The following is a 25,082-nucleotide window of genomic DNA, read 5'->3' as shown; positions in this document are numbered from 1 at the left end:
GCTTAAACACTGTGCTGGAGTGGAAGGGGCAGCCTGACTTCTCCAGCCTTGACCAGGCAGCGCAGGCTGTAGGGAGCTGCAAGCCCCACAGAGAGAAACCCCAGGCTCCGGCTGTGTATAAGCACCTACTTCCCACACAGTCAACTTTCCCTTCTCCTGTTCAACAGGACTAGAAGCTGTGTATTAATTAGGCTTGTGGACTGAACTCAGAACAGTAAGTGAGCTTTGAAAAAAAAATACAAAACTTCTATGCAACTAAAGACTGATCAAAGCACCGTGTGAGCCTCATCCCTCCACCTTAATGGGACAGCAATGTGAAATTTTGTAATGCTTCAAAGATTTCTTGGAAATTTCAAACTCATTTTACCTTTTAATTAAACCTATTTCCCCAGGAAGGCCTTTAAGGTTCTCTACAAATGCCACGAATCTCCTTACTGCTGATAGTACTTGAAACTACACCTTTTTTTATCTCTTAAAAAGATCATGTTGAAAAGACTGCCTTTCCTGGCGTGGGTGGTCACAGTTTCCCCCTAGTTGTTGTTGGAGCACACTCCTGAGATCCCGAGGTTGAGATGATTCTGACTGCTATGATCATGTAAACAAGGAATCGGAACTTTCCTTAGCCATGGATTTGAGAAGTCACAAAGAAGTTCCTTCAAGCATGAGGACTAAGGCAGAGCTGTAGCTTGAGATAGGTGTTCGCGTTCTACCTCAGCAAATGTGGTGGACAGAGATGAAATGTACAAGACATCTGCTTAACTATACTTCCATACAAGTTTGTGAAATAACAAATTTATATCAGGAGGACATTTATTTTGAATGTGTGCTATGAGAATCTGAGTTTTTTTCAGTTTTGTTGTTGTTAGTATTTAAAGATAAAACCACTGCAGAATGGCTTTTGACAGCCTAGAAAGCAGTTTTTGAAAATCATATGAGAATTACAATTTTCATTTAAATGCATACATGTGATTTCTGAACAAGGTGCATCTAGAAATTATTACACTTAATAAGTCAGATATTACACCTGTTATTAGAATGCTTTTGTAAAGAGTAATTTAAAAATACCAAACCTTAAAATGTTAATATATAAATGTTTCAAATTCATTTGCTAGAAATGTGTGTGAAATTACACATTGTCAGACATTTTAAAGAAACACAGATTTATTTTCCTATATATGAGTTAGATATTTTCTAGAGCTCAAAGAACTGTTTAAAGATTTTTAATAACACTTTTAATAAATTTAACTTAATAAGATTCTTTAGACTTTTTGTATTAAAAAATTATACTACTGGGTTAATACACTGCAATGGATTTTGATCTACCTTGGACAAACTGTGGGGAGTTTTTGAAAAAAACATTTAAGTTATTTTGTATGATTTCAAAAGATAGCAGAATTAGAAAAATAGAAGATATAACACTTTATGTTTACATTAAGAACATTTGAGCAAGAGTAATAACTTACTCAGATATTTTTTTAGAAAAAAATAAAATATATAAAAAGCAGAGACTGCCTTCCCTTAAATACCTGTCTTGTAATTTCGTAGCTCCCCCCCCCCCCTTATAGCTTTCTCTCAGTTTAACATATTTTGCTGAATTATCTCAAGGAAGTATCAGCTGCCACACCACTCATGCCCTACTTATTTTTAATGTGTGGCTGGGGATACCTTCTTATATGACATAATTATGTATGTAATTCCTCACATAATTCCACAATGGCACTGTCATGTTTAACAAAGTTAACCCTAATTCCTAGAATTCACAGCAGCCGTAGTAAATGTTCAGGTACCGCCCACAGTGCGCTCTGCAGTCCATCTGATGGAATCAGGTGCAACAAGGTCAGCTGCATTTGGTTATGGTGTCTCTGGGCTCCCTCCTGCCTTGGCTAATCTACCAGCCTTTTTCCTGGTAAAGAAACTGCTCTGGCTTCTCTCGAAACCAAACATGCGCTGCCAAACTGTAAAAGCTGTCAAACTTTTGCTATTTATTTTTGGTGATAAGAGGCAAACGCTGAGACCTTTGCCTATTTAATGTTCCAATGATTGCCAAGAAGCCTCAAAACAACTGGATCCCATATATTAAAAGGTCTAACCTATACTAATTCTTAACAGAGTTTGTTTCATGGCGCTTTGATACCGTAGAGATTAAAGAGATTACTTAATGTTAAGATTTTTTTTCATAAACCAAATACATTTTCTAGAATATATTTGGGAACTGATCATTAGTCATTCTGGGGAAAAAAGGTATGGTATGCTTCTCAGCTTATCTCTCTCTCTCTGGATCTTATGAACAAGGTGGACAGGGTCTTACTGGATGTAACGGGTATGCAGCTCATATACTGAGTTGAACCACCACAACAACCAGCCAACTCACAGTGCTGTCCTTACAGTCACATACTCAACCTTCACAGGTGACTTTAGAGGATTATGAAGGGCTGATGAAGAGGACAAGTATCAAAAACCAGAAAATAGAACATTAATATGACTTCATGATATTTGTGTTAAATAAAAATATAAATTAACATGGATAAGGCTGGCTTTGTCTTTCTTCAGGACAGCTTTAACTAATAGAACTTGAAACAGATCTGTGGTGTACAGTTTTCAAAAATCCTAAATATGAATGACTTTAAATGGAACCACCTGATGTGAACAGCAGAAATGTAATCACGGCTGGAACTACCAAGCTCAAATGAGATAAATTCAAAGCGAAGAGATGAAGGGCAATTAAGCACCTATTTTGACAATTCGAAGTGGTCAAGTTTTTAAAACTATGACACCGGAACCTTCACCTATCTGTGTATGAGTGATAAATGAGGCATTTTGTGTCATTACATTCCCATAAATCACTTCCTGTAGCTGCTGACGGCTTTTATCAGATCTAACCTTTTCGGGCTTCTATTAGCACACTAACATTTTCAACTTTGACACACACGCAGTTTACAAATTCTGCAGCTGATTAACTCTGGACAGAAGCTCACTGGGATCATTGTCTTCAAGTTGGGTGAAAGCCTTAGGGTCTCAAGGGCTCAGACACTTCCGTTACAGTACAAAAATCTCAGTGAATGTAAGAAGTTGGGCTGTGAAGTTGCTAAGTGATTATTTGCTGCTGGGGAACAAATATGAACAGGCTTTATTTTCCATGGAACACGTAAACTAGAAAATGCCAAAAAATTGAAAGAAGAATGAGAAAATTAAAGCCTGGATGACGAGGGTTAAATTCTAACACACACACACACACACACATACACACACACACACATACACACACACACACCACACACACACATACACAATGTTTTTGCTTTAAAATACTTTTTTTTTTTTTTGGTGGAGAGTCAAAAAGTAATTTCTGGAATGATTTCTAAAGACATTTTGATGTGTGTAAAGCAAAGAGAAGCCAGACAAAATATACTTGTTATGAGAACTATGACCCCCACTAAAGCACAGTTTAATACTGATAAGATCAGTTCAGTGAATATCATAAGGAATCTTTAATGAAACTGAAATATTGAGTTCAACTTTTCTGTACATTTCCAAGAGATTATTTTGGGTAATTCAGACAATTCAGTTGAAAAGGAGGAAATAAAATATCTTATTCTACCTATGTGTTTTGGTTTTGTTGTCAGTCCTGGATGTCCTATAACTCACTATGTAGATCCAGCTGGTTTCAAACTCAGAGATCCGCCTGCCTCTGCCTCAGCCGAGTTGGGATTAAAGGCTTGCCCCATCATGCTTGGCTTCCACTTGGTTTTTAAATCAGTTGTTGAAATCATAAAGACACAGCATGTAAAAAGTGATGGAAATGTGCTAATTCTATAGAAACAAATGAAGTAATTGTATAGAAGCAGGAATAGTGCAGGCAAGGAAAGATCATGATTCCACAGTCATTTAAAATGCATTGGCCCTCATCTCTTGGTGGAAAAGTCAAAGAGGGCAACTGAGCTTGACAGCCAGGGTCTGGATGCCTGCCACAGTGCTGTGCAGATGTAGAATGTACAGGTCAGTACACACATGCAAACAGCATGTACCTAAACACATCTGGGCAGATGTACTTAGGGCTGTGAAAGGATCAAAGAAGCCCACCTTAAAAATCCAACTGACAAAGACAGAAACAGTGCCGAGTTTCATAGGGGGACTGAAGTTGGTAATGCTAGCCGGGCAGGTCAAGCCCTGGGGCTGGCTGTTTGGCCACTAGCTTGGTATTTCAAACAGCATTAGTTTTGATGAAAAGTACCAGCCATGGAACCTAAATAGTAACATCCAAAGGGGCGAACTAAGGACGGTAAAGGGAGAATGTTCACAGACAACCTCCTGCAGTGGACTGCCTCTTGCTGATAAATGACAAATCTTAGAAAAATAGTGGGGGAAGGACAACTTTTTCTAGCATCAGGTCCCATATAGCCTCCTAATGTCACATCTGAGGCCTATCCATGACAAATTAAAACCCTCTTTATTTCAGTAATAATATCACTCATCTCAGGAGCTGGGCAGTTACACTTTGACAATTCAAATGTAAATCCTGGGCCGCCTATGAGTATTCATGACAAAGGCATATTTATCATTTAAAACAAAGGGACATGACTTCTTGGTGTTCATATCAAAGACCAGTGATGGATGAGGCCAAGCTAATCAAAAGACAGGCTAGAAAGAACACAGATGTTTGCCACTCTGATTAAGAAAAGACTATTCACTACCCCCAATGTGGACATTTCAAATTGTTTTAAGGTAAAATTTCAAGCAGACATCTAGGCCTTTAACAGCTATGGCTCTTACAATACCAACCCCAGCCCCAGGCACAAATTACAGAAGCAAAAATTCCCCAAACCAAGAAAAGATCAAAGTACTGGAGTCAAAGCTCCTTAGATGTAACCTGTAAAGACTTCCAGAATGGGGACTATCCTCCTCAATTATTTTCAATCCAGAAATGAATAGGAGAAAAAAAAAGGCCTGCTTCCATCTGACATGTTTATAAACAGCACGGCTGTGAGCCAGCCACAGTCAGCTAGGAGCAACAGAGACGAAGGTCTGTCCCTGCTTTTGTTCCTGACCAGGGTGGTGTTGACTTTTGGTTCCAGTGCTTCTCAAGTGGAAAAAGATTTAAGAAGAACTGCTCATATTTAAGACTTTAAACATAGTTAATTCTTTAGTTAATAGTTTTAGCATTCGGCATCATTTCAGGGGGTGGGAGACCAGCATTAAGAAGAGGTATTTAGAGCCGGGGCTGGTCAGAGCACCTTCTCCCATTCCACTGATGAAGAGCCATCATCAGGGTTGCCTAATAGAAATCCAATTTACAAGGCCCTGCTCATTTGAGTGCCTTTCAGGACACTCAGGATTGGTAGCCCTGCAGTCCTGCAAACAAATGCCAGTTCCTTGGGAGCAGAGCTATTCCCACACCGTATACTGGGAAGCCATCACTGCAAGGTTACCTTGAAGAAATGAGGATGGTGGGAGAGGTCTGAGGGAAGAAATCCCCCTTGTAATTCATCTAGTTTAGGCCAATGTTCCTTGTCACTTTTGTGAGCCCAGAGAAGTATACTTGTTGATATGCTTTGACGGGATGTCTGACAGACATAAAGCAATGCTCCCACTCCCATACCTCATATACAGACATACAAGGGGCAAACAACTATTTGCAGACTACTGCAATGATTAGGTGGCTTTGTTTTCCCTTTTGTTAGGATGATCGTCCTATAGTCATCAAAACCAGCACCAATTCCATATTACTTCCTATATGAAAAGTATGGGTTCAGGTGTAAGCCTACCTACAACGGGCATAACCTTTTCTTGAAGCACACGTGTGATTCATAACAACGGGATAGTTCAAGAGGGTTTCGCACTCAATACATTAAGAGGTATTTACAGAATAACAAAAACCTTTCACCTTTTGGCCCCTGTATGAAAAATTTACTGGATGCCTAATATATTTAATATTCAGTAACATGAGAGAATAATTTTTATGCAACTCTGATAGTTAGAAAGATAGATAACTCAATTATTAGATCATCTATCAAAATATTCAGATGTGCAAGAGGCTAGTAAAAAGATTGATGATGGAGAAAGTCCACTGATTCTCTAGCCATCATATTCATGCATTTGGCCAGACAACATTTTTCGCTGCCTTCACAAGCAAGCTTCATTACCCATCACTCCACTGAAAAGAGTTTATTATGAGGCTGCCATCTTGGCAAGACTATTATTTAGATGATAAATGCTGAGGGGGAAAAAGTATGTCTACTTCTTTTTCTTTTTCTTTTTTTTTTTTTAAGCAAAAGATGAGCTTTTCTGACAGATAAAACAAACAGCATCCATGTTTCTAATTAAGTTAAATTTGGCAGATACAAATATAGGTCAGTTAAAGCTACGATGTTATCTTCTGTCTGAATTTTACCCTTAATTTGTAAAATGTAAATGAACTAATTAGAGGAGAAACAGCATGATTAGTGACGAAATGCTTCTGCGAGGTCTCTGCTTCTTGACATTTATGATCAACTATAATGAATTATTGCTTTTAAAAATAATTGATAATTTTCCCCCCCTCACAACAATGAGAAAAAAAAAAAACCTCACTAAAAATTTATGAAAGCAGGCCAGCCACCTGGCAGTGTGACAGACTTTGTGGTGTTAGCTTCTGAGGAAAAGGGAGACATAGAAGGTCATGATATTGTAAACAGTTGAGATCATTTTTATCTCTGCATTTATGGATGAATCTGAAGGAAGAAGTGTATAGACATTTAATTACTAGTAAAGGTAGTTAAAACATCTACTAGAACACACTCATCTTAAGCTGGAGTCTACTTGAGTTCACTTGGATATTCTGAATCTTCAAGTGGTTAGTGAGAAAAGCGAGGGGTAACAGATGAAAAAACAGAAGAGATTGGCCTCTGGAGTCCCAGCAAGAAGACCTGGCACTGTTAAGTGTAATTAACCCTCTAATAGTAGATTGAAAAGAGATGTTCACTTATTTCTATTCTCCGCTATGAGAAATGCATCTATGGTGTCAGATGTAAATGTCAGTTACCAAGTTACAAAAAATCCTGAAAAAGAAAGGCTGTCAGGTGGTCATGCCCTGCACACGTAGAGGAGGATGGACTATCAGTTCTTGCACACAAGCTCAGTGGTCCATCCAGAGCAGGTGGTACCAGAGAAACCGAAGCTGAAGCCTTTTTATCAGGCAGACAGATGGAGAACATGCCTTGTCAATGGTGAGCAGTGGACATGGAAACACTTGGAGCAATAGAGAAAACAGAATGAAAAATGGCTCAATCAAAACAGAGCTGCCAGGGTGCTACTGTGCAAAACAAGAGAATAATTAAAGAAGCTTGATACCTCAAACTTTCAGTTCTAATATTAGTTATTCTGTTAAAATACTTACCATGCACTAAAGCATCTTAGTTTAATTTAAGAGACAGTTAACACATTTGGAGAAAATCTTTCTGATAAGCTGAATAACCTCCCCGCCACCCACCATACTATGACAAATACATAAAATGTCTTAGTCTTTGCAAGATGTAATCTAAAGGCTTTGGGGTTATTACTTGTTTCATACTGACCAGTTGTGGAGACAGCAAGAATATCTCTGGGGATAGCTGAGGATTTTAGTAAAAGGATTTATTACTGTTAGGTTTTACAAGATCATTAATAGTACACATTTTTCTTCCTGTCTTCCTAACACCATGGTGTTAACGTAGGAACTAATGTGGGCATTCATCGAATTGGAGCTTCCCCCAGTCTTTCCCAGGACTTGGGCCTGCATTCCACGCCTCATTTTTTTTTTTTTTTTTTTTTAAACATGTGATGGACCTACAAGGTAATTACTTCAAAAGCACCCCATGATTTGTCTGTGTCCTTAGTCTCACACTTTAGAGGTAGCCCTCAAACTGTGGCTTCCATAGTGGAGATAAAGAAACTATCAAACATAGCACACAGCCTTCATTTGTTTAGTTTCAGCTATTAACACTCCATTCGAAATTGTCATCTTGAAAAAGTAATTTAATTTTTTTTAATGAAAAACATTAATAGTTCTGGGATAGGTTTTTAGCTTTATGGTAACTGGAAGAATAAAAGAACAAGAGAAATTTCCAAAGCAATCATTTGCATCTGTTTAAATTCTTGACTATGCATGAAGGGAACAAATGCCTTTGAGGAGGGTGTTATCTCTGATGGAAGAGAAAGGAAAATGGAAAAGCAGTCAGTGTCAGGTATCCCAACCTAACCTGAGTCCCTGGGTGTTGTAGGAAGGTCATACCCTTTCAGCATTGTACTGGAGTGTCAAAATACATCAACAAGCCATCACACCGCAGGAAGAAGAATGACCTTTCAGTCCTTTATGTTTGGTCTGCGATGGAGCTTTGGATGCGGGGTATGCACGAATGGTTTTCCTAGATGCTTGACAAATGCAACTCCCAAGGCTGCTTTCAAATGTGATTGCTAAAAGCTGCAGGTTTGGACATTTTGGTATAACTTTCAAATGCACATAACTCACAGTGGGAAGCGAGGGGGGGGGTTAACTACCCCTAAGTGAGATTTGATGCAACTAGGCCGTAATGATTTTATAAATGCTCAAATTCGAGAGAGACGGGGGGTTGGGAGTGGGCAAGTTTAGAAAGAATTTTAGCTGCTTCAAGAGTCATCAGTCCTGCTAATCAGTTCCTTAAACTTTATTATTGATGCCATATTGCACTTATCTTCTTTTTTCTCCAAATCCAACTAAATAAAAACATTTTTTTTTTTTACTCTGAAAAATTACAATTGTTTCCATTTTAGATTACCCTTAAGTCAACTTGTCTCTGCCCATTACTCAGGACCCCTATCCCACAGAGCAGTTGCCTCAGGACATCTCTAAACAGCTCAACTTAAGTGACTGTTAATGTACATTATTTTCCACTTATTAATTCTTTAATAACACTATTATTCTCTCTACCAGCTACATTAAAACCCCTAAATTATATTTGTCTTATTCTCGTCAATACAATATTTCCATTGTGTGTGGCACTGATGACACGTGCTGAATCCTATGAGTCTACTGCTACCAGTTTTTGGTGTGGGACTAAATTAAAGTGTAGGAAGGATGATAACCGCTACAGCTGACAGCCAACAGTAATAAAAAAAAAAAAAAAAAAAAGAATTTAAGAAAAGCAAGCAGGGGTTATCAAGGATAGCTGCAGAACCTGTGTGAGAAAATAAGAAAGAAAAAAAAAATCAAGAAACATCTGAGTGTCTGTGAATGGCTGGTGGGGGGGAGTGGAATGGAATGGAACCCACATAAATCTTACAGTAGGCTGTAGGAATGTGAGGAGGGGGGCAGGGACAGCAGGCATATGGCATGAGTTAATGGGTATAGGGAATTCAGAGGGATTTAACTTATTTCAACAGTGGCAATGACAAGCATCCGATTCACTCTAATGACTTGTTGACTCAGGAAAGCATATTCTTCTATGAAACTGAATGCATACAGCTCTCTGTTTTGTGACAAGAGTATGAGACGCTGGATGAAGGGGGATGGTTCACATGATGAGCAAGATGGAGAGGATGAGGGGTGAGATTTCGAACATGCCACATGAAACAGCACACAATTTAAACTCATGGACTGGTTATTTGTCGAATTTGCTATTTCCTACAATCATACCATGAGTCTCGGAAATCAAGTAGAACAAAGCTTCAGATAAGGGAAGATTAACATACAAAACTTGAAGAGTGCCCACAACTAATTGAAAGTCACCTGGCGAACAAGACATCACCTGACAAAGGCAGCAGTGCAGACAGTAAAACCAATTCCAGGACATATAAAAGAATTCAAATTTGCTGTCTGATCCCAGTGGAAGTAAATCTCATGCTAGTAACAGAAGGCTACAGAACAATGTTTCAAATATTGGGAAACAAAATAGGTTAAGAGTCAAAAGAGAGATTAATAGGCCAGTATAGTAGTGGATACATACAATCCTAGTCTTTATGAGATATATAGGTGGCAGGACTGTGTAGTGAAAATTTTGGTTTCGTAAGAAACCCAGTTATGTTACGTGAATATGTTTTTTGCTTTAATCCCCAGTGTTGACTAGCAGGCTGCTTCACAGCAGGTGATTATGATTTATCTCGTGCACTAGTAGGGGCATGATTCTTGCCAGCTGCGGATAGTTCATGTTTGGAATGCTGGAAGCTCTTCAGAGGGTATAAATACCAGACGGACTCCAAGGCAGCTGCTACTCCTGGTTGCTATTGTTGTGATTTGACAAGAAGAAGTTGAAGATATAGAGACAATGAAGACTGGACTTGTCCAAAGGAACTCTATACCCCTAATCAGCAGGAAGTAATCTATTTTGTCGGCTGAAAAAGTCTATGCCCCTTTCCCCTCTAACCTTCTTTCTCTCCTACCTAGTTTTGGGGTGACTGGAAGGTATTAGGGTGGAAAAAAGGAAGGAAGGAAAGAAGGGAGGGAGGGAGGGAGGGAGGGAGGGAGAGATATAAGAACCCAATAAAGTAGCATCAACAATGCAAAATTGAATGCAAAAAATTGCATCAACAGGTCTGAGATGGAGGATAGCCTGAACTACATACATAGCTAATTCTAGGGGCTTCTGGCGATATAATAAGATACTGGCTCAAAAAGAAAACAAACAACATCAAAAAAGTGAGAAAAGTAGAAAAATATATGGATTTGAATGAAAATGAAAACTGAAAGCAAAGCATGGTAAAACTTGAGGCCAAGGACACAGCTGTGGTCAGAGGGGACCCAGTAGCACCTAAGTGCTTGCATCATGAAAATCTGTCTATGACCTTGTTATTCTACCCCAGAAAACTCAGGAAAGAGAGAAAAAGTTGAAATTAAGGGAAATAAAAAAAAAAAGTAGAAGCCAATGAAACAAGCAAAATAAAATATCATTATATAAAGAAATCAGAGGAACAAAAATTCACTTTGTGGGGAAAAACAAAAATTTTAGGCAGATTGACCTGAAAAAGACAAATCTCAATAGCAGACCTAACAAAGGTGATGTAACAAAAGTCGATGTGTATGTTTTTTTGTTTTTATGAAGTTTACTCTGGTAAACTTCTACAACTTAGATAACAGGACAAGATCTCTGAAAGACAAAGTCCTAAGTTCATGTAAGATATATATATATATATATATATATATATATATATATATATATGAAAAATTCCTATGTCTATTGCATTGATTTCATAGTTATAAAACTTTTCAGCAAGAGAGCAACAATATACTTCAGGTCGGTATGGCTGGGTAATTGTCTTTGAAGCTTAAAAAGAAATACAATTCTGTAAAGACTTTTCTGGAAAATGAAAAAGAGGAACTCACATCCATACTATGCGACTGGTAACTCACTGAATATCAAAACCAGACAAAGGATTTAAAAACAAAACAAAACACCCCCAAAGATCTCTAGTGCTCATGAATGCTATTGCAAAATTAACAAAATTTACCAAACAAACCATAAGCTGTATGAAAAGCTATTTCTTGCAGGCCAAATGTACTTTATCCCGGAAATGTAAGATCAGTTTGACATCCCAAAATCAATCACTATAATTCACCACATTATTTCAAAGAAACATATGGCCATCTTAATAGACACGTTTTGAAAAACGCCCAACAGCCACTTTCAATTAAAACCCTAGGAAATTAGGGAGAGTGGGGAGCTTTCTCAATATGATAAAAAATATTTGCAAAAACCTAGAGTTAATATCTTGATGATAGAATAACTTCCCTCTGAAATCAAGAGCAATGTAGAGATGTGTGTTACAGCTAACCATTTTTGTGCAGGGACTCTAGCTAGGGCAGTAAAGTAATAAGAAGGGAATAAAGGCATACACATAAAAATAGTAACAGTGGCCATGTTCACAAGTGACTAGCTGTCTGTGGAGAAAAAGTAGCAAAATATTAATATATGACTTTTAATGATACATTTAGGGTACAACACCCATATGCCAAATCAATTAGATTCCTTGATAGAAACAATGAACATTTGGAGACCAATATAATATAAAAATATCATTTCTAATAGTATCAAGAAATAGAATAACTGATTTTAATCTGATGAGATAACCTGAGGCACGTGCAATGTTTCTCAGGAAAATATCAAAAGACCTAAGCTGGTGGTTCCCACCCTTCCCAATGCTGAGACCTTTTACCACACAGTTCCTCATGCTGTGGTGACCCCCAGCCACAAAATTATTTCACTGCTACTTTATAACCATAATTTTGTTACTGTTCTGATTAATGTAAATATCTGATATGCGAACCCAAAAGGAGTCGTGACCCACAGCCTTAGAGCTGCTGATTTAGATAAAGAGCGAGAGAGTATGTTAATGCTAAGGTCACAACTCTTTCTGGATTCAAGTTCAATAAAACTTCCAGCAGGATCTTTTAAGAGGAATTGCTCTATCACTTCTAAAATTCACATGGGAATGTTAAAGTTTTACAATTAAAAAAAGAAAGAAAGAAAGAAAGAAAGAAAGAAAGAAAGAAAGAAAGAAAGAAAGAAAGACTTCTGCAGAAAAATAATAATGTTGGAGGACTCGGACAAGTTATTTTTGAAATTACGATATCACAGTAACTAGGGCAGTGTAAGAATTGGGGGAAAAAAAAAGACAAATTGGTCAATGGAACAAAAACAAGAATTCAGAAATAGGTCCTGTATGATCAATTGATTTTTCATAAATTCGAAGTTATAATAAAACATATCTTTCTTTAAAAAGGTGCTGGAACTTGAATTTCAATTGGCGCAAAGATCTGCCTATCACAGTACATACACAATTAAGTGTACAAGAGTGTTACTATTACAATTGTTTTAGAAGAAAACAGGACATCTTTGTGGTTTCTTTAGATGTCTTCAATGTAGATTTATTTAATTCATGTGTCTATGTGTGAGAGTATGCCACATGTGTGCAGATGCCTGCAGGAACAAGAGGCGTGTGTCAGGTCCCCTGCAGCCTGTGCTATGGATGGCTGGGAGCTGCTCAGTGTGGATGCTGGGACCTGAACATAGGTGATATGCAAGACTGGTTAAAAGCTCTTAACCGCTGAGCCATCTGTCCAGCCACATCTCTAGAGTAAAAAAAAAAAAAAAAAAAAAGAAGATGGATATAATTAAATAGTGTGATCTATAAAAGGAGAAAAACAAAGATAAATTGGAGTCACTAAAATTAAAAATTTGTTTTTCAAAGATAGTTAAATGAATTATGACAAGTCACAAACTGAGTGGAATTTTTGCAAATCACATATCTAATACATGATTGACATCCAGTGCACTGAATATAAAGTCACTAAAACTTGATTTAAAAAGAAGTAAACTAATTATTACAATGAACTGAAGATTTGAGCAGAGTTCTTAAAAGACAAATAAGTATGTAAACATTTTAAATGCAGTATCAGAAATACAATTGATATCACAGTGAAGCTCATTACATAAGTCATATAAGTAATGTAAGTAATTAGAAAGTCATGTCCAAAAGGTTGAGTACAGCAGTGATTGGGAAAACAGCAAGCTCCCTCAGCAAATATTTTGCCTGTGGGAATGGAGAAAGGTATAATCCTTAAAGATAACAGATTAATCAATTCATAAAACATAAAATACACCCACTGCATGTCCGAACCATTTTACCATTATAGGTATTTACTTAGAAGCAATGGAGCCATATAAAATTTTTCAGTTGCTTACCCTATTATATTACTAATAGCAAGAACTAGAAACTAAGAGTCTACTCACAAGTTAGTGAAAACCAATAAGAGGACAGACACGACACTGAATGTGCTCTAGGAACTACTGGCAATTCAAGGATAGAAATGCACCTGAAAGAACTGCTGTGTTTTTTTAAAAGCCAGACAAGAAGCCCTGTGATGGCACACACTTTTAATCCCAGTGCTCAGGAGGCAGGGGTAGGTTGATCTCTGTGAGTTTGAGGCCAGCCTGGTCTACAAAGCCAGTTCTAGAACAGCCAAAGTTACACAGAGAAACTGTCTCAACATACAAACAAAGAAACAAACAGACAGACAAAAGAATAATAGCTCCATTAAAATATATTTAAAAAAAAACCCCACAGAAACAATGTACAAGAAAACCAAAACTAACTACATTAAAAAACAGCAAGAAAAGGAAGAATAATAGAAACAAAACAAAAAGAAAGATGCTACATAATGCAAACAGGGGCAGGCTGGCCAGGGGTCTCTGAAATAGTTAGAAAGCTGGGAAACAAAACTGTGAACTCTAGAGGATACTAGCCAAGGTCAGCATCTACCATGTAATCCTTTGCTGAGTGTACAGATATGCCAAACTTATCCAATTATATGCTTCAAATATGTGTGCTTTATATCAATTACATACACCTGGGGGGAAGCTATCTTAAAATTATTTATTAAAATAGGCTTTTTAGTTGGAGCAAATTGTAATTCAGAATACAATAATGTTTACTTAAATCTTTAAAAATATATACTTCCTAACAAATAGTCTTTTAGCTGACCTATCTCCTGAATTTAAATTGATCATTCAAATTAACATCTGGATCATATATAAATCAACTCCTTGATTCTGTGGCTTTGAATTCCCAACAATGTCACTTATTCTGGATATATGGGCACAATGATAGGTTTTTGCACTGTCTCTACAGATTCATACTGAATACAGTGCAAGACTGTTGAGCAGAACAAGAATGCCTGGCCCATTTTGTCCCGCCACACAGAGGTGAGTCCTCAAGTCCTGTGTGTTGGAGAGATTTATAGCTTCAGTTTAGTTTACTCATTAACTAAGAAAGTGATCTATCCAGGACTTCTCACCAAGACTTATATGAATCTCCATGGTCGAGGGAAAGGGCATAGGTATAGAATTCATAGGAAGACCCTAAGCCTCACTTGCCAACCACTTGAGGGCAGAGGTGGCACTCCTGTGTAATATGCCATTGCTTGTGCACATTTGCTGCTTGGAGCTAGTGTGTCCTAGTCACGATTACATTTGGCAGGCTGGAGAGATGGCTCAAGAGTTAAGAATACTCACTGCTCTCCAGAGGATCTAAGTTTGTTTCTCAGCTCACATCTGACTCCTTTGGCTTCCTCGGGCACCACATTCACATTCACATACCCACACCCAAACACATAGTTAAAAATGCAATCAAAGCTAGGTCAGTACTCCAATGCTAGGTGCACACTAGCAACACTAAAGGTTTTAAAATAAAATAATTTTCCCAGGGTGCAGACCCTACCACAGCAGTGAAATCAGTTCTCCCAAAGTAAATTATTTATCAATATGGACAAAATGTTTTCTTTCCATGTGATGAGAATACAAAGTGAAGTTTACACCCACTTCAGTCTGATTGTTGTGCCACTAGACTTAGCTACAGAAAGGGTCCCACAGAAGGGGTGCACAGACGGGTGTTGGGTGGCTGGCTCTAATGCCACTGTGGGTGTCACTTTCTAATGAGACTCTGTCATCCTCCTCTCACTTGTCTGCACTGCTAGATCACGATGGCATGTTTGCATTCTTTGATGGCCCCTCAATCGCTTCCTTGTTGATTTGGTTTGACATAACATTTCTGAACCCTGCATGACACAGATGAACTCCATTACATGAGGTCAGCAGGAAGAGCTAGTGTTTCAACACTTCATTGTTCCCTGGATTTGTGAAACTGGTCAATATGTCTCCCTCAGAACACTCTTCACCATGCTTAAAGATAGGAATCGGACACATAGGAACCTAGGTAAGTAAAGAATTTCCTAGCAGATGTGTTTTCTTTCATTTTAATCCTTTGTTCATCTTCTCATCCTTGCAACAACTATGTCTTCACTGCAGAACCCACTTGCAAGGCCCAAGACTACATTTCTATTCTTCTGCTCGGTTTTGCTTCTAAAGTCATCTTTGCAAATCATAAATGACACACTGTGCAAAATTCTTGCTGGGGAAAACCTTGTGGTTTACATTCCAACTGCAGATGAAATGGCTTGGGTACCCTGAGAAAACATTATCATGAAGGTACTAAGTACACAGAAAACACTTTCCTTGTCTTTATCAAATATTTTGAGGTTGCTGTAGTTAATAACAGTGTCCAGTATTTGTCAAACAATGGGATGTCAATACCTCACAAGCAACTCCACTATGAGAGATGGAAAGGCAAATTATTATATTTTACCTTCACAGAGGTCCTCTCCAGCGCATTGGCTAATTATTAGTCGATCTGTCTCTTGTTGCTGATGACTACTTGTTAGTGCACCGCTGCAGCGCCTTCTGAGGATGCTGTAATTGAAGGTTTGTGAGAGCTTCTATTGCTGAGGCACAAACTCCAACTTACGACAGATGTGATCAGCCTTGCCTTTAACAAGACTGAAATAACTGGAAATCTGTGATTTGACTAATTGCAGGCTTCCTGAAAGTATCTTAATACAGGAAGAACTTGGGCCATCCTCTCAAACATACCTTCCTTAACTCTGACTGCCTGGCGGCCTTGTTTGAAATGCCTTCTCTCAGGTTATCACCAACCAGAGAAAGCAATCACTGGACCATTGAACAAATAACTGATCTTTAAAAAGCCCTGAGAGGGAAGAAATGAACTCAAATCAATTTCTGCGGCAGAAGGTATTAGCTAAGCATTGCCTGTAGGAGAGTAGACTCTCTGGAGCCAACCGTTCAAAAATCTGACAGATGGAACCTGGCTCTTAATCTCTGTAGAAGCCCAACAATGTGATTAAGGTCCTATTTCCTCTGGTGTTCATCTCCACATACCTTGCTGCCAGTACACAAAAAGGCTTCAGAAGATGTATATGCATTGTTTCCTTTGATACTGTCCCTCAGACCCAGTGAAGAGGAATCCATGTGAGGCATATGAGTTTAGAAGAGGCTCTGGTCCTATTCTGGCTGGATCCAGTTCACACAATGAGGATTCTACAAGGCCAAAGGAACCTGACTTCTGTCTCCCAACCACTTCTAGGTATTGCTCTTTGTTGTAAGGACATCAAAATGTGCTTTTTAGGGAGCCAAAATACCCCTCCCAGGGTCCAGCACTAGAATGTACACCTCTCTGTTGGAGGGCAAGGGTTTGTGGAGATATGCTTGGGGCTTTCCAGGTGAAGTGAGAATGAGAAGGGTCATGGGGCCCCCTGTAAACACCCCTATAAACACCCAGGGAGGACAAAGGGCATGGGAATTTTTAACACAAATCTCAACTTGTAAATCTTCATGCACAGTAGACTATTTTCCTGCACCTCTAAGGAACTAACAATTGTCCTCCACTACAGGGTTTCAAGGCATTCATTTCAAATTTCAAACCAGAGAAGTCTGGAACTTTGGGAAAGGAAATGAAGTCATCATTGTAAAGCTGGGTGGGAAAAAACACATCTACAATTCCAGCACTCAAGAAGGTGAGGCAGGAGGATTACTATGAGCTCAAAGCCAGCCTTACTTAGCTACAGATTAAGATCCTATGTCAACAAAACAAACTAAGACTAAATGACCATAAATATTTATCTGAGAAACTTTACAGAATGCATTTGCCATGTGGTTACTCCTTATTGACCACTTAAAAAAATCATATAAAAACTTATAATACTCCTGTAAAATAGGACCGTAAAAGCTTCTATACTTATAAAGTCTATAAAAGTGTTTTAGAAAATTGAGACATTTCCCACTGTCCTGAGGATGGCACTCTCAAGAAAAAAAAAATGGACCAATTATGGTTTAATGTCACCATGTCTTATATAATCCTTAAGAGTTGATTTCAATTATAGTTGCATGTATGAGTATACCCATCGCACAATCATGCAATGAATAACTATCCACTGATCGCCTACTGTGTGACAGGCATTCTGCCAATTTCTGAGCATTTAAAGATAGATAAAACAACTAGATAGCATTAACTGGAAGGAGGTGACAAGCAAACACCAATTATAATGCTTGATAACTGCTATGGGATCCCCAGCAGAATGCAAGCAGGAGTGGCTTTGCAAAAGCAACAAGGTTTTCTAAGGAGATGACAGCCAAGTTGAACGCTGAAGTTAGCTAAAGAGTCTGTCTGTCAGAGAAGGTGATTCAAACTGTCTGAGGACCTTTAAATGCCACCAGAAAGTGATACACAAGAAAAACACAGAGGTGGATTCATTATCTGTTGACTGCTAGCACATATGAAAGTGCTTTGCAGGTATTAAATAACTGGTTTTTAAAATAAAAGGGTAAGAAAAGTATTATTAATTCTACAGATGGGTAAGCTGCTCCCATGCATGAGACCAGCAGAACCTAGATTCAAGTCCGGTCGTCCTTCCATAACTTTAAGGATAACTACATTGACAGATTAAATTCAAGCACATAGGACCTCATCATTGCAGCCAGCTGGCTTTCGTGGTCTTTGCAAAGCTTACCTATAAAGTGTACTTTTAGAATTGATGCTCCTGACGACAATTTGCCTGAAGATGCCAAGAACAGTAGAAGGCCTGAGTCTGTGTGTGAGTGCCATGTTCTTGATCAGCAGTTGTTGGACACTGCTCATCATAGCATAAGGGTCTCTCTTTGTCACGTTCTTTTATTCTCCTGCTACTCTGATGGGCAGTATGTTAGAATCAAGCACAGAATCTGGCCTTCAATTGCAGAATGGCTTTGCTCTTCTATCTGCCATTTGAATATTAAAGTAGACTTAACTATGTGAGCCACAGTGTCGAAGAACTCACTTCATGACTACAGAAAGAGGAAGAGAGAACCTCCGACTGTTGGTTTCATAAAGAAATGTCTTCTGGCACCACACTACAGTTTGTGGTTTATGAAACGAATGCTACTTCTCAGAGGCTCATTACTTGACTTGATAGAAGCAGAGATGGAAGCTCTCATGTTGAGGAATTAGTCAAGGCTCATATGAAAATGGGGGTTGGAAAAGCAGCACATGTTCTTCAGACAGTATATGTTCTTTTGGAAAAGTGACTGCACTGAGGTATTTAAATCTTTTGAAGGTGAACTAAGGCAAGACAAATTGCTAAAGTTTTATATCAAAGCAATGAGAGAGACATCTCAACATGATAATATAAAAGGAAATGTGCTTTTCAAGAGACTTCTAGAGCAGATTTTCACCACTTTCTATTCATTCACTCACCCACCCACTTACTCACCCACCCACTCGATCGTTCCATGGGGGCTGAAGCCCTACAAGGAAACAGAACTGACAGGATTTTACGTCTGAGATTGGGTGGTCAAGAATGTGCTTCCAGGAATGGGAAAGTGACCTGAGCTCTGAATGTCACATGAAGAAGTTAAGTGGCAATCCAAGCAAAGAAACGTGCAGGCAAGAGGATGAGGCAGAGGAAAAAATTTGACCTACAAACAAACATTCAAATGGAAAACCACGGAAATGCATGTGATAGGAACTGTAAAAATAAGACGGGATATTAGGATAGAGGAGTATGTATCCACAAGTGGGCTGGAAGGGAAGACAGACCCTGCAGAGGGCCAGGAGTACCAGAGCAGAGTTGGGATTTTATTTCAATGTGACAGCAAGGCACTGAAATGTTTAGAAGTGGGGGGATATGACACAATATAATTTACGTTTTCCAAGACTGGGGTAAGAAAAGCTGCCCACGGGGCTGTAAGATTGGGTCTGAGAAAAATCAGTTTTGAAAGCCAAAGTAATTGCCCAGGAGATGCTAACGGGTGCTGAGGAGGCAACAAACAGCAGGTGAAATGGTAATAAATACACACTTTGAGACATGGTAAAAACAGAGCTAATGGATCTGTGGTAAAACTTAGATTTCTGAACTGAGCGCACATTGTGGCACCATTAGTTGAGCTGAGGAAGGATGGAAGAATAACAAGTTTGAAGAAAAAACAAGAAAAAGAAAATTAGCTTTATGAATGTTAAATCTGAGTTACTTAGAAGATACCATGAAGAACAGGCAGAAATTCATCTTAGCCAGTGTTAGAACTGGGAGTCAACATTAGCAGAAACCAACATAAAGGTAGCATATAATACCACAGGACCCAATGACAAATCTGAGGGACTGCCCATCAATGGATGCAGATAATGGATACAGATAGAGGTGGGCCCCTCTACCCAGAGGCCAGGTAGAAGAACCAGTGGAAAAGGCCAAGGCGTGCTGCTGGCATGGAGGGAGAAACATGAAAAGAAAAGACATCATGGAAGACAAGAAAATCAAAGGTTTTAATAAAGATGGAGTGAATGCCCAACTCTCAAAACAGTTGAAGAATGAATAAAAAAAATTGTATTAACAAAGAAAGTTCTTATGAAAATGTCAACCTAAAAACTAGGGGTCCAGCAATTACTGGTATAGAAAAAATGAGGTTATAAAAAATTGTCTTAAAATATGACTTGAATGCTCTTACACAAAAATCTGCTACCCTGAAAGCAGTGGGACAATTAGATTCATATGAGTATTCATATCAATTAGAGCCACCCCCCCCTATTTAGTCCAAATGCAAGCTTCTCTTTGAAAGGCTACTTTTGAGAGAATGTCTACTGTTGCTGAGAACTTCATCACCTGTTCTGTGTGCCATATTCACAGAATAAGAAAAAAAAGTTAGCATCCCACACATTCATGGATGGCTAACATTGCCTTGGGTCAAAATGCTAGGCTACGGGCTGGAGAGATGGCTCAGTGGTTAAGAGTAGTGACTGCTCTTCCAGAGGTCCTGAGTTCAATTCCCAGCAACCACATGGTGACTCACAACCATCTGTAATGGAGTCCGATGCCTTTTTCAGGTGTGTCTGAAGACAGCAACAGTGTACTCAAATACGTTAAATGAATAAATAAAATCTTTTTAAAACATGCTAGGCCACTGGTAAATCTGTTCTGACTACTACATTCTTATCATCCATCATTTGTATTGTGATGCCTCAATGTTCCACATTGCACTTTGGCACTGTTTGTATTTCTTTAATTCCCTGCAGATATTTGGTGGCATTGGTGACAACCTGTATGGTATATGTTCCCCGAATGATCAGGAATACTTAAAATCAAGGCTAACATTTCCTATCATACAACATGCTCTATATAGACTGTGCCTGCTTAGCCAATGTAAATCCAAAGAATATGCTTATGTATGTAAATAATGATACTCTATGTAAAATACTAGAAGAAAAAAATGCAACAAAATAATATAAAAAACACGAAAGGAACTGAGCATGGTGGTATGAACAATAAATCTCAGAACTCTGGAGGCAGAGTCAAGTGGATCTCTGTGAGTTTGAGATCCACATGATGAGTTCTAGGCCAGCCAAGGTTTTATACACACACACACACACACACACACACACACACACACACACACACACACACTAAAACAAAATCCAACTCAGCTGGAAAGAAACCACATTAAATTATTGACCTCTCATCCTCCCTTCAGCCACGTCTGTAATCTACAGGTTTCCCATAGAGGTGACTAGATCATTTGATGTGCCTCTGATTGCTGTGTGTGAGGTGCACAGTAGGTGCTCAGTAGTTGAGTTGTTTCAGGATGAAGACATGATTTTGGCATTTTCAGTTCATCTTTCTCAATTGAACTTCTATTCTTCTTCAGAAAAGATGTGACCAGTGCCAAAAAGTGAACACAGTCTTAATGCGCAGTGATTCACATGATCAATTGTTTTTAACCCTTTAGTAACCTAAACTTAGGCGGTTTGATTTTCCTGTCATTGCTTTCCCTATACTCTCAAAAATGATGCTTTCTTTACTATTTCATCAGAAATCGCTAAAAATCTAAAATTCAATTTGCCACATTACTGCTAATTTGAATAACGGCTGAATAAAACACAGGAAACGCTGAAGCAGCATTGATTTCTAAAACATTTTGCACTTTCCTCCTCCATCCCCGTAAAGTAAAGCTTGGATGCTACGCACAATTACACAAGAAAATCAAGAAGGGCATTACATTCAGCATTTTGTCATGATCACTGTTACCATGGCAAAGAGTAGGCGTAGTTTAGCACAGCTGCCACGGGCGAGATCTGCTGGCCTTTTGTAAAGCTGAGTAACAATATAATGCCAGATTCGATAGCCTCCCACCCACAGCCCACACTGTTGCCTGCAGATGCTACCATCTCCTTCCTTAATGATCTGGGCATGTGTCATCGTATTACTGTATTCTTACTGTTGACCAATGGCAGAGGAGCACAGCTAATCTAGAAAGGTTGCCCCCGATCCATTTCTTGTTTTCATGGAGGAAAACACAGAGTGTTGAGAACAGGAATGCAATCATAAAAAAAATCAAAGAAAATTGCAATCATAAAAAAAATCCAAGATTCAACAGTTGCATTGCATATGACAGTGACACTGTGTTAGAGATGGACGAGATGGAGGGGAGGAATTCAACAGTTGCATTGCAGATGACAGGACACTGTGTTAGAGATGAACGGGATGGGGGAGGTGGGGATAAACATAGGCCTGTGATAACTAGCAGAATAACATATTATTTCCTTCCTCTGAGTATCAGTTTAGTTACCTACATAATGGGGACAAAAGGAACTTGCTGGGCTGGGGAGAAGCCTCGTTTGAGAAACTATTGCTACGCAAGTCTGAGAAATGGCAGCCCAATCCCCAGCACCAGGTCAAGGCCAGGCTGGCATGATTGCTGCCTGTATCTTAGCAATGGAGATACAAGCTGAGACTCCCCAGGACAAGCTGCAATCAGTGAACTCTAGTTTCAGTGAGAGACCTGCCTCAATAAATAAAGTGGGAAAGTAGTGGGTTATTGTGGGTTATTGTGCCAGCATTGAGACTTCACACCCACACTAACACACATGTATACACCTGCACACAGTCACACGAACTCATATACTACAGACATGCATGCACACACGCACACCCTCCAACACACACACACACACACACACACACACACACACACACACACACACACAAACAACTACTTCCTAAGAATTAACTGAAATAACTTTCAGATCCAGGTATTTGGTATATCTGCCCCAACCTGAACTGCTTTAATGGTGGAGACTTCCATCTTGTCAGGATGGTTGTAGAAATCTGTACAGACTGTTTGGTACTGTTGTAATGTAAATCATTTTCATTTTTCATGTGGTTTGGATACTGTCTTCAGGTAACTGGGAATAAATTAATTTTTATGGTCTAAAAGGAAGCATAAATTCACATCAGAAGGATAAAATCTAGTGTCTATACCATATTATGCACCACAGCTTGTTATCTGTATTTTAAGTGACACTAATGTAATCACTGTAAAGCAGGAAATAGACTATACTTGTTTTGACCTTAAGCACAGATTTTTAAGTTTTAAAAAATGAAGCAACATCATGAAAGCAGAGAAGTTTAAATTATCTGAAATGAATACATTAATCAGAGTCTGTATTTACTAGGAAAAAAAGGCTCCTAGCATTTTTACCAGCTAAACAAAATATTTTTTTTCTAATGAGACTTCAGCTGAGTATCGTTTATCTTAAGAGAAAAATAATGGGACCTTACCTATTCCAGTAGCTCCAGAACTGGCCATGCAGGTAGGCGTGGTGGCTACATTCATCACCAAATGAGGCTTTGCTTTCAATCCAGTGAATTATGTGCCCTTCCACAGCTAAGGGACAAAGCATTACTAATAGATGGTGAAGGAGAGGGAAGATTGAAAAGCCTCAACTATGCACTGGCCTCTCTATGCTTCACATTAATGAGCAGGGGTTTAGCCTCTGCCACTCACTATGGGTGTAATTTATAAAACACCACGTTTGTGGGAGTTCATTGCCAGGCACGCTGGGGCCACAGTCTCATCTTGTTCTCCTCACCCCATTCTTCAAAACTCCCTTTCTTCATGCTCACGATGCTGGCCTGTGGCTCGACAAGTGACGTCAAGACCAAAGTATGCCTGGCGGGCTGGCAAAGCTGTGTTTTTAAAATTTAAAATTTAGAGAAATGAGTTGAGAATGGCATCTTTAAAAATGCCCTCAGGAGGCATGCTCCTTCCTCAAGTGTATGGAGAAGTTCTGAGGCACAGGTGTCGTCTGAACCAAGTGCGAGACAATCGAAGATCATCTTTTCCAATGAGTTTACCCATTTCAACACAATATTATAAAGATAATCTACTCTGAAAACATTTTCTAATAATAACATGTAAAAAAAAAAAAAAAAAAAAAACCAATCCCCTCTATACAGAGATGCATATCCAAGCTCAAGGACTTACCAACTGGCACCTGTAAAATGAAGTCTGGGGTTTTGTCATAGCCCTTTGCACGGAGCTGATCTTCATCTGCAGGAAGAACAAACACTATCATTTATCGAGGCACTCCATTAAAAAGACAGCAATATAATTGCTTTTCTTTCTTAAATATGTGTAAAAATTACTAATGCAGCCATACGTGTCTTTCTTATGCGTGCAATGCCGTGTCAGAATAAATGAATTTTCTTCCCAAACCTGAACCAGAGATACAGAATGCTTCTTTGTCCTTTTTGCATTTTTATGTCTTTATTATAAACATCATTAATCCAAGCTGTCAAGAGCTACCTTTTTTTTTTGGGGTAATTGAAAATTCTCAAAATAAATATACTTACTGATGGAAAGTAAAGAGACCCACTACAATGGAAGTCGCCATTGCCAGTAGTCAGTATTGACAGTGTACACTGAGGCAGAAGCATGGTAGCCTTTGCAACCAGGAAATAAATGCTTCTGTTAAAGCAATCAAGAAACTCTGGTTTAAATTAATAAAGCTACTCCCATACACAAGGAAAGGAAGGGAAGTGAGATCTCCACAGTTGGTTATCTTGTTTAATCCCTTATTTATATGACTGTTTCTCCAACTGGGAGTTTGATGGCCTGAAGTCTGTACATCTGAAAAGCAAACAGGCTTGAAGATGTTTTCCCTGTCCTTTCAATTTCTTCTGTAAATATCAGTGATCCTGTTGGAAGGGAAGAAAGCAGGGAAACGGAGACACAGATAAAGTGGGAAAAACTAGCAAGGTGCTTGGGAAAAAAAAAAAAAAAAAAAAAAAAACCTCCTAGTATTTTCTAAATGCTGTCCTTGACTTCTAATGGCATTACGATGTGATTTCTGAAACAGAGAGTTCTCCATTAGATTTTGGAGTGACCTGGTCATTCAATTCCAGGCATAGCTTTCTGTCTTCACCCAACCTCAACTAATGGCCC

At 38.7% G+C, this 25,082-nt stretch overlaps 1 protein-coding gene across 5 annotated transcripts in view; it reads right to left on the bottom strand.

The window, feature by feature from the left end:
• Positions 1-25,082, bottom strand: part of Cdin1 (CDAN1 interacting nuclease 1) — a 190,339-nt gene that overhangs the window by 65,778 nt on the left and 99,479 nt on the right. For 2 of the 5 annotated variants that reach the window (XM_076929466.1, XM_034496537.2), the window contains 2 exons: positions 24,123-24,188; positions 23,417-23,522 (listed from right to left, as the gene is read on the bottom strand). In XM_076929466.1, coding sequence (XP_076785581.1) covers positions 23,417-23,522; positions 24,123-24,188 — 172 coding nt within the window. Of the gene's footprint in view, positions 1-12,943; positions 13,055-16,125; positions 16,230-23,416; positions 23,523-24,122; positions 24,189-25,082 lie in introns of those variants that run through there. The other 3 variants (XM_076929465.1, XM_076929463.1, XM_076929464.1) reach the window with 3 other exon arrangements.

The sequence above is a fragment of the Arvicanthis niloticus genome, chromosome 2 (assembly GCF_011762505.2).
Source record: "Arvicanthis niloticus isolate mArvNil1 chromosome 2, mArvNil1.pat.X, whole genome shotgun sequence".
Classification (NCBI taxonomy): Eukaryota; Metazoa; Chordata; class Mammalia; order Rodentia; family Muridae; genus Arvicanthis; species Arvicanthis niloticus.
The sequence above is the reverse complement of the archived record's forward strand: the minus strand, read 5'-3'. Positions and strand labels throughout refer to the sequence as shown.